At 39.2% G+C, this 11,016-nt stretch overlaps 1 protein-coding gene across 1 annotated transcript; it reads left to right on the top strand.

The window, feature by feature from the left end:
- Nucleotides 1-2,066: 2,066 nt before the first annotated feature.
- LOC139132797 (integrase/recombinase xerD homolog) lies at nucleotides 2,067-10,646 on the top strand. Its single transcript, XM_070699056.1, has 2 exons — nucleotides 2,067-2,648; nucleotides 8,963-10,646. Exons 1-2 carry the CDS (start codon nucleotides 2,273-2,275, stop codon nucleotides 9,967-9,969), a joined length of 1,383 nt encoding a protein of 460 aa, XP_070555157.1. The 5' UTR covers nucleotides 2,067-2,272; the 3' UTR covers nucleotides 9,970-10,646.
- Nucleotides 10,647-11,016: the final 370 nt, after the last annotated feature.

Here is an 11,016-nt window from a genome sequence, read left to right as displayed (position 1 = left end):
CAGGAAGGCTGTACAACAAAAATCGCTGATGACTTGTATATTGGTGGAAACACCCCAGAAGGCGTACTGAACAACTGGCAGCGCAGCACACGTTGACTGCACTGAACAACAATAACTTGCGACTGTCGGCCAGGAAAACCAAAGTCTGCCTGAAATCCACAACAGTATTGGGATGGATTTGGTCAAACGGCACACTGACCGCAAGTCCTCACAGAATAGCTGCCTTGGCGTCAGTCTCTCCTCCTACCACTGTCAAAGCACTCCGTTCTTACATAGGCACGTACAAAGTTCTCAGCAGAGTTCTCAAGGGATACGCGGACCTCATGGACCCGCTTGATCGTGCTGTTGCTGGCAGACAATCACAAGAGAAGACTAGAAAGCATTTGCAAGCAAAAGCGAAGTTCCAGAGACCAGAGCAGCGGAAGAAACAAGAGAATGTGTGACAAAGATAGTGCAGAATGACAGAGTGCTTTGGATTTTAATATTCAAGCACGTACCTATAGTTAGGGCTGCTAGCAGTAAACATAATACAACTAAAAGCGAGGCAGTCCACAGATTACAAATGACTACATGTACGGTAAAAAACGCAACAGATACATACGGGGGCGACAACGCACGGAAATGTATATCAGACGACATTCTCGCGAGCCAGAGCAATAATTTTCGCTCCGCTGACCTACGCAAAAATCAATCGCTTGACGGGTAGCGCTGAGTTGTTGCTGTAAAGAGGCGCGTGGTTTACGACGATGATCAGACGAGAGGAAACATCGGACCATGGGATGGGATCTATTTTTTACATCCATGATCGGACCTAGGCCGTTGAAATTGAAAACCGAGGCCACATGCATTGTCATTTGATTAAAAGCACAGACTAAAACGATTTTCATTGCAATGTCGCTGTTTTCACAAGATACTGACTGTTTGATCTTGGAAAGTTGAGCTGCTTTAACGTGCAGCCAACGCATGCCCTTGCGATGCGGTGACAGGGCTGTGTGTTACCGGCGTTAAACGGCCTCGCAGACTGATATAGGAAAAACCGCTGGTGGCTCCTCAGAAATACGGCGGGCAGTTTCTCCGCCAAAACAGCCGATTTTGAATCAAAATTTTGCATTGATCTTCGTTTTCGAGCACACCCACCTCGCCTAGGTACACGATGTGCCCAGCCGCGCCTGTAAACTTGCGGAAAGCATATTTTTCGCTCTCTATGCGAGCGAAATCCGCCGCCATTGTTCCTATCTCATGAGCATTCGGGCGAAACAGTATAGCGCCACGTACGGCGAGTATTTAGAGAAAAATAAAATCAAAAAGCAACAAAAAACAAAGCGAAAGAAAGCTAGAATTATTAATAGCTGAACGCATTATGATAGTCGAGCAATGGAGAATAACAAATAAATTAATAAACACGCAAGAAATGCCCGTAAAACCCGTCCGAGCTGAGCGATGACGTCATAAGCGTGTCGCAATGCATTCTGGGTAATTAGGGTAAAATTTGTGTATAGCATGTTCTATGATAGTAATACCGGAAATAGAGAAAGAAAGAAAGAAAGAAGGAAAGTGAGCAAAAACTAACAGTTCCAGAGCTGGTCTCTGGAACTAATTAGTTGGTCAGATGACCTGACACATTCTTTCAAGCTGTTAGACATGTCAATAAATTCTCGCCGCCCGACTTTCTAGTCCTTGCCAAATTTAGTGGTCGGTATTGCTTGAAACTTTAACCTAGCACATTTGTCGCCTAATTCCCGATATATGACAACATACATGGAGTACTGCTAAGACTTGGTTTGACTACTCCGGAGCAGTACGAGACTTTCTTAAGCTTCTATCAGCACGGCCGTCAACTGCCTTGAAGGAAGATATTAAAATCCCCGTAGAACCGTGCATGTCCCACACATCAATAGGAATTTCCAACAATAATTTTTGCTGACTCATTGAAAGATAAATTTCGTTTAAAAAAGAAAATCAATCTAAATTGATGTTTGACAGGTTAAGATATTACCATCTGTGGCAAATGTAGACGCAGAATAAAATTTTTACATTTTGTCTTTATTTACTTTTCTCACAGGAGATATGAAATTTCCCGCGTTTGAAGAATAGCGGGAAATTATTGTCTTAGCGTGACGTCATTGTTAGCCAATGAGTGGCCTGTCGGCAGGTGTTAGGATGTTTGTCCAGTGTGTCGGTTTTGAAATATTGTCAGTCTAGCAGTGTGCCACTCACTGTGCAGCATCCAGTTTTCTTGTTTCTAGTTCTGCTTGATTTTTCCCCCTACGTCATGGCACAACAGCCTGTAGGACACTCTCTTGAGATGCAGAACTTACAAGCCTTGGTACAGAGTCAGGTTAATCAGGCTGTGGACAGAAGCAGTCATAAACTTTTGGGTGACCTAGAAAAGTTGATGGCAGCCCGTTTTGACGGTCTCAAGAAGGACATTACCGACGGCCAACGTCAATTTGCCACTTCTCAGCTTTCGGCCATTAAAGAGATCAAGTATTCCGAAACCCCAGCATTTAAGAAGAAAGGCTGTGAAGCTCAATACAAGTATAACCAAAGAGTTGGAGATCACTTGGCTGAAGCCCATTCTCAGCTGCAGTCCTTACCAGATCCTGTTGACAACCATGTCACCGAGGCTAAACAGCAAATCATAAAAGGTATTGAACTCGTTTCTCACAGGCAAAAGCTAGTCCGTATGGCAGATACATCTGAGTATGGTTGGTATACAGTCGATGAATATGAAACCCACGAGTTGGCAGACGGATCCCACGATGAAAAAGAATACACAAGTCAGAAGCACGAGCCGCTACGAAAAGAAAAGAGCAAAGCGCCAAACGCCGTTCTAAAATTTTGAACTTTGGTAACTCACGATGGAGTCCATACCCGCCTTCAGAAAAAGACAAGATTTCTACAGCTACTTCATCGTTTGGCACCTTTAGTCAGAGAAAACCTGGTTCATGCTTTGCCTGTGGTAAAATTGGCCATTGGCGGAATGAATGTCCTTTGGTGCAGGCTACAAGAACTACCCCCACTGCGGGTGTTGACAAGATAAGTAGTTCTTTTGATAACTTTGTCGAGTTTACATCCTATTCGGAGATGGATAATAATTGTGATGCCGTCGTGAATGTTTTGGGCCATAGAAATTTTTCCGATTTGTTGACTTTTAATGAGTCAATTGGCAAGTCCTCATCACTGGAAGATGTTAATTGTCGTAGTCTAAACGATGGTGATTCCGAAGAGCCACTGGTTTCTCCTCGTGGCAGGTTGGTTTCGGCTGTTAAATTTGGAATCGGCGGGCGCTAGTGTTTCTGTTTTGGACGTAATTTCCAATGGTTACAAATTGCCGTTGAAAGATTTGCCGGTTAGGGCTTTTTTCCCGAACAATCGTTCGGCGTTAATCAACCCTGATTTTGTGGAGCAAGAATTATCTAAGTTGCTTTCTAAGGGTTGCATTCGAAAGTTTCAGAGGCGCCTTGTGTAGTAAATCCTTTGACGGTTGCTGTTAGCGGCAGTGGGAAATCTAGATTGGTTTTAGACTGCAGACATGTTAATTTGTGTTATATAAATTTAAGTTTCGTTGTGAAGATGTCTCTTTAGCGAGACAGGTTTTTAGCTCCCATAGCCATATGTATATATGGCAATGGAAGCTATTCTTATAGGCTAGGGAAATGTCTGTACGTATGTATGTCTGTATGTCTGTACGTCTGTACGTCTGTATGTCTGTATGTCTGTATGTCTGTCCGTCAACATCAAAAACTCCAAAATCGCTGCACATTTCATCTTGATATTTGGTGTGTACATGGATGATGGGCTGTAGATGAGATTTTGTTCAAATGAAGTTGTCATTGCCAAAAATATGCAAATAAGTGAAAAAATGTAAAAACAGTCAAAATTGAAAATCTCAATAACCACTGAGCAGATTACATAAAAAATTAGCATGTAAGTACTTTGGGCTGACCTGAAATAATTGTGCTTTTTTTGATTTTTTGATATTGTTGAAAATATACAAATTAGTGCCAAAAAAGGCGTTTTTGGTAAAAAATCTTCTTCTTCATGAACCGCTGGTCAGACAGCTTTGATATTTGGTATACAGGTCCCTAGGGATAACCCAATTTGGATTTGTTCAAATTGTGATGAAATATGCAAATCTGTATTTTTTAAGGAATTTTTTTGTCATTTTTGGTCAAAAATTATTTCATCAAAACCGCTCGTCTGACAGCTTTGATATTTGGTATACAGGTCCCTAGGGATAACCCAATTTGGATTTGTTCAAATTGTGATGAAATATGCAAATCTGTATTTTTAAGGAAATTTTTTGTCATTGTTGGTCAAAAATTTATTATCAAAACCGCTCGTCTGACAGTTTTGATATTTGGTATACAGGTTCCTACAGATAAACTTAATATGATACATAGAATATATGATGAAATCTGCAATTTTGTATTTTTGGTGCAATTTTTGACATTTTTGGTCAAAAAATGTGTTTCTCAAAAACTACTTGTCTGATGCCTTGATATTTGGTATACAGGTTCCTGGGGGTTCTCCTAGTGTGATATAGTGAAATTTGATGAAATCTTCAATTTTTGTATTTTTGGGTCAATTTTTGCCATTTTTGGTCAAAATATTTGTTTCTCAAAAGTTACTCATGTGATAGCTTTGATATTTGTATACGTTTTTATACATAATTATGATGAAATCATCAATTTTGTATATTTGCAGCTAATTTGCCATTTTAGGTCAGGCCATCCTGAAATGAGCTATCAAAGATCTCAACCATCTTCATCAATGCATATGTCACAAAAAGTTGCTCTCTACATAACACAGCAGAGCTCTGTCGACTATTGGGTCGCTTGTTTTTTTCAAAACCGCTGGTCAGACAGCTTTAATATTTGGTTAACAGGTCCTAGGATGACCTTAGTGAGATGATTTCATACAGTCAGGAAATACTTAATTTTGTATCCATGTCTATAGTAGCTTCAGGGACATGCCCTAGTAGCTTCAGGGACATTGGCCCTATGTTTAAGATAATGTTGTGATTCAGTAAGCATTTGAAATGGTAAACTGTATTTGGTGTTGAAATGCGATAAAAAATAATGAGAAAACATAGCTGAGGTGATTTTAGCAGGTTTGGTTTCGAACAAATATATTCAAAGTTTTTTTCAATGTTAAAGAGTGATGGAGGGGGGGGTCCTGGCAGATTTTGAAAAAAATCCAAACAAATGTCAATAAAAAAATCAGCCACAGAAGGTTTGTCAAAAAGAAAAGGTGGGATAGTGGGAAAAAAAGAATGTACAGTGTATCGGATAAAAAAGATGTTCCTCATCAATCTTCCAGACAACCCCCTTTTATCAAATGGTACACCCCTGATGTATTTTTGTGTGCAATTAACCATGCAGTGTATTTTAGTTTAAGATGTCAATCAAGTTAGGTAAGGATTTGAAAGGAATAGTCAAGTTCACCACAGTTTAACTTTATCTCTTGTGTCATCATCCTTGTGTAATTGGTTAAGTTTGTAAGTTGCTCCAGATGTGGATATACCAGCTGTTCTGGAAGAAAACAATGTTTACTTTTCCCTGTATAGGGTTTCTGAGTTAATGATTGCATGTTGAAATCTCTCCATGTATCTGGTGCATGGGCAAAATGTAAATATTTGTTGCATGTTATGTATTTCAGTCTATGTCAAATATTGTAAATGAAAAATCAAGAACAGTTTGCTGTGTGCTTGTAAAAGATAACATGTATGTCAATTAAATTATATAAAATAATTAAATATTAAATATTAAATTAAATTATGTCAATTAAATATTAAAACTGCCTTGCAGTTTGATTGTCTTAAAAATTATCACAGAAGTAGAAAATGAAAAGAAACTAATCAAATTGCTGTAACATATTCACCCTCAGTGTCTGTAGGCCTATACTTAACTATTTTATCATTACATTCAGCTTTTTGTTATATCTTTATCACTCTCCATGGGCCAAGGCACACTTGGGGTCAATGTCATCACTCTGTGCCAGTCTGTGAATGTCAGTCTGTCTGTATTTAGGCCCATGTTTCATACAATTGGTGGTTTGTTTTGATAACTATATTTGGTATATAGGGATAACCTAGCAATACAATTTTTTTGACAAAATGTGACATGACTTCGGTGACCTTTGACCTCAAATATACATATTTGTCCATAACTCAGTAACCACAAGTGCTACACCCTTCATATCTGGTATGATGGGACACCTTATGATGCCACATATTGTACCTCATTAATTATGTGCATATCTAATTTTGAGCAAGCCAATAGAGCCAGAGGTCTGATTTTTGATATATAGGGATAACTATAGGAGAGAATTTTTTTTTGACAAATGTAATGTGACCTTGGTGACCTTTGACCTCAAATATACATATTTGTCCATAACTCAGTAACCACAAGTGCTACACCCTTCATATCTGGTATGATTGGACACCTTATGATGCCACATATTGTAGCTCATTAATTATGCACATATCTCATTCTGAGCAAGCCAATAGAGCTGGATGTCTGATTTTTGGTATATAGGGATAACTATAGAAGAGAAATTTTTTGACCAAATGTCATGTGACCTTCATGACCTTTTACCTAAAATATATGTTTATGTCAATAAATAAGTAACTACAAGTGCTATGTCCTTTGTATTTAGTAGGATGGGAGACCTTATGACAACACATGCTTTACCTCATTAATTTTGCACACATCTAATTCTGGCAAGTGAATAGAGCTAGAGGTCTGATTTTTTGGCATATAGGGATTAATTAGCAATATAATTTTTTTTCAAAATGTCATGTAACCTCAATGACCTTTGACCTTGATTATACATATATATGCATATCTCAGTAATCACAAGTTCTATACCCTCCAATTTTGATAGGATATTAGACCTTAATATGTCACATCTTGTACCTCATTTATTATGCGCATATGTATTTCTTGGCTGGCCAATACTGCTAGAGGTCTGATCTTTTTTCCCGATTTAGAACCATAACTTAGACATGCCTCATGTGTTTCAAATTGGGAACAACGACATAGACCTATTTGCCCATAGATCTCAACATATACACTCCAGTGTACTTCTTAATGACCACATTTCCCTGCCCCATCAAGACTAATACTCCTATTACAAGTGGGGACTGTCATTGTCAATGACTTGTTTAGTTAATGGTTGTATCACAGTATACGATATTTCTAATTCTGTATTTTTTCCATGTTATATTCTGAATAAATACATTAAACATATTTCACTGTCTCCAGTACATTACATTTAAGTATTTTCACTTCATGCACTTTATCCCTTTCACACATGTTCAAATATCTGACCAGAGAACAAACACTAAATAGTCCAGGATGGGAGCTACAGTGTCATTGACGCTATTTTTTCTGTTGGTGATTATCTTTTTTCATTTGATATCAAATCGGCGTATCATCACATTGAAATTTTTCATTTTCATAGAACCTATTTAGGTTTTGCCTGGAAATTCGCTGGGGATAAGAAACAAGTGTTTTTTGTGTTCAACGTTCTGCCTTTTGGTTTGGCTACAGCGCCATATATTTTTACCAAAGTCACAAGAGTTCTCGTGTCCTGGTGGCGTTCTCTTGGCTTTAAGATTTTCATGTTTTTTTGATGATGGTTTAGGGGGGTCGTGTAAGTCAGATTGTCAAGTCAGACATTTGCTCCTTTGGGTTCTTATTGGCTGATGAGAAATGTCACTGGCAGCCACAGCTGCTGATCGAATGGTTGGGTCATCGCTTTAAAATGCAGCGGGGACTGATATCTGTAACGGATCAAAGGATCAGAAAATTGACTGATTCCATTCGTTGCTTAGTTAATGAGATTGCAAAGGGTGTTTTATTGTTCAAGGCTAGATATTTAGCTTCTATCATTGGTCAAATAATTTCGATGCAGGGTGGCATAGGCCCACTGGTCAGACTTCGAACAAGATATTTGTATATTTGCCTCGAAAAGCGGGCAAGTTGGGATTCTGTTGTTCGTATTGATTCGTTTGCCTTAGACGAATTAGAATTTTGGCTTCGCAATGTTTGTCGCTTGAACGGCACTACTCTTTCACATGTTGATCAGTGTTCGGAAATTGTGTATACAGATGCTTCGGCTACTGGTTATGGTGGTTATCTGGTTTGTCACGATGGGAAGGAAACTGTAGGATTGTGGTCAAAGGTTGAATGTCAGAAAAGTTCGACTTGGAGAGAATTACAAGCAGTTTTTCGTGTTTTGCGAAGCAACAGTGAAGTTCTTAGAGGTAAAAAGGTGCAACTAAATACTGACAACAAGAATGTTGTCTGGATTCTTCAAGCTGGGAGTAGAATTCCAGAGTTGCAACATCTAGCGGTTGCTATCGTTAACTTTTTGACCGGTATCGATGTTGTTCTGTTTCCACGTTGGGTGCCAAGAGAGAATAATGTGAAGGCAGATTTGCTCAGTAAGTATGTTGATGATGATGACTGGAGTATAAGTGACGATGTGTTCAGATTCTTGGATAATATTTGGGGTCCTCACACTGTTGACAGATTTGCTTCTAGCTACAATGCAAAATGTGGTATTTTCAATTCCAGATTTTGGTGTCCAGGTTCAGCGGCCGTAGATGCTTTTTCTCTTTCCTGGGAAGGAGAAAATAATTGGCTAGTTCCTCCTCCGTCTATATTAATAAGAGTTGTAAAGAAGTTGAATTCTGATAGAGCTAAAGGGACTTTAGTGGTTCCTTTGTGGCGATCGGCGCCTTTTTGGCCATTTTTGATGCCAAACGGTGATATGTACGCTGATTTCATTCGATCAGTTCGTATTCTGCCGAAATCCGGCGTCATTGTCAGAGGGCTGGGTAGAAACGGGATTTTTTCAGGTCGTCCTCTGAATTTTTGTATGATTGCACTTCGAGTTGATTTTTCGAGCTAAACGATTTATATTCCCATTGATGTTTTATTGCTTGCAGGTCTAGATCTTGACAACACTGTTAAGACAGCAGTGGGAGCATCTTTACAGAATCCGGACTTGGAGCGACTGGCAGAGAAGTTACCCATTCATTTGATTGCTTCAAGAAGTGACAATACAGTTAAAAAGTATTACAGTTACTTCAAGCGTTGGGACCAATTTATCCGCAACAAGGGAGAGATTTCCTTGCCAGGGAATCCGGTGCACGTTGCTTTGTTTGTTACTTATTTACTAGAACAAAATTGTTCTCCTTGCGTTATTTCAAGTATTGTTTATGGGATCAAGTGGGCACATAGTGTATGCGGTCATGTAGATCCTACTTCACATCCTTTTGTCATCAATTTATTGGAGACTTCCAAGAGACATGCTCCAGTAGTAAGAGGAAGAAAAGATCCCGTGTCTAGTGATATGTTACGTGCACTTTGTTTAAAGTATCAGTCATGTAATGATTTATTAGTGTTGCGAGATCTTGCGATTATTTTGCTAAGTTTCACAGGTTTCTTGAGATTTGATGAAGTTAGTAATTTGAGATGTTGTGATGTGCTTGTTAATCCAGGCCATCTTGTTTTGTGTATTCAACGCAGTAAAACAGATCAGTATCGGCAGGGCGATAAGTTAGTAATTTCCAAGCTTAGTTCTATCGCCTGCCCTTATGCTATGTTATTGAGGTATGCCGAGGCGGCTGATATTGATTTTTCTTCTTCCAGTTTTTTGTTCCGTCCTCTTTATAGGTCTAATAGCATTTGTAGATTAGTTTCTGTTAATAAAAAGCTTAGTTATAGCAGAGCAAGAGAGTGCATTATTGCACGTCTAAAGGAGGTTGGTGCTGATGACAAGTCGTTTGGGTTACATTCCCTTCGTTCAGGCGGAGCTACTGCTGCCGCTAGTGCTGGCATTGGAGATCGGTGTTGGCAACGTCATGGAAGATGGAGATCTAATGCCAAAGATGCCTATGTGGTAGAGTCTTTGAAAAATCGTTTAGCTGTTTCTCAGAGTTTACTTTTATAATTTATAAAAGTGTTTTTCTCTTTTCCCGTTCTTTAAAGTTGAGTCTATAGTGTACTGGCACCGCAATCCTATATATATTGTGTCGTAGTGCGTACTTATAGTCTAGAATAGACATGAAATTTCCCGCGGTTTGAAGAATAGCGGGAAATTATTGTCTTAGCGTGACGTCATTGTTAGCCAATGAGTGGCCTGTCGGCAGGTGTTAGGATGTTTGTCCAGTGTGTCGGTTTTGAAATATTGTCAGTCTAGCAGTGTGCCACTCACTGTGCAGCATCCAGTTTTCTTTGCTTTGTAGTATTTTTTTTTCAATTTTTGAATTTGTATTGTTTTCGTTTTGATTTTTCGCTTTGCGTTTAAAAATTTTCAGTTAATTTTCAAGATTTGCCCGATATCTTTGAGCACATGTAGCACTGCAATCGGGTACAGGTTTCCAGTCGTATTTTTACCCTAATTTTAGCTTTTAGGGGTTTTGTTCTCTGGTTTTTCCTGGGCGGCTATGTGCTTGTTTCGTGTTCGCGTTTTTGAGTATCTTTGCGGGGATTTTGCCTTGCTTATAGACAGAAGAGCTTCCTTTTCTTAGTTTGCTAGCTTTGTTTTTTGTCGTGTTGCCATAGTTAACTTTTCAGTTAATAAACATTCGGTCCTGCACAGGATAGTGTACTGGCACCGCAATCCTATATATATTGTGTCGTAGTGCGTACTTATAGTCTAGAATAGACCAGTAGTATACTGTAGCGACATAATTGTTGGCTTCTGCCCATTTATGACCATTGAAATTCCCGCAATTTAGGTACCGAAGATAGCCAGCTGTTTACCGGGTACTTATTGCAAGCTGCCCGCTCAGAGACAATCAATTTTGCGGACCTTAGGTACAGCAGATTGTCAATCCTTTTTGGGTAAAACTTCCGCTAACTGCCCGTTGAAAACCACTCCAATCCATATTCTTTGTTACGGAAAATGTCGACCCTTTTCAGGGCACACCTGTGGTCTGCTGCCTGTTAACAGCGAAACCGACCCACGCGCTTTTTGTGCGGGAAATTTTCAACC

This window comes from Ptychodera flava, chromosome 5 (genome assembly GCF_041260155.1).
Source record: "Ptychodera flava strain L36383 chromosome 5, AS_Pfla_20210202, whole genome shotgun sequence".
NCBI classification, from domain to species: domain Eukaryota; kingdom Metazoa; phylum Hemichordata; class Enteropneusta; family Ptychoderidae; genus Ptychodera; species Ptychodera flava.
The sequence above is the reverse complement of the archived record's forward strand: the minus strand, read 5'-3'. Positions and strand labels throughout refer to the sequence as shown.

Bases quoted from the DNA above. Each gene is read 5' to 3' on its own strand.
- LOC139132797 (XM_070699056.1), top strand. From the start codon at position 2,273: ATGGCACAACAGCCTGTAGGACACTCTCTTGAGATGCAGAACTTACAA. The intron at 2,649-8,962 runs GTATTGAACTCG...TATTGCTTGCAG, and splicing joins TAAACAGCAAATCATAAAAG to GTCTAGATCTTGACAACACT.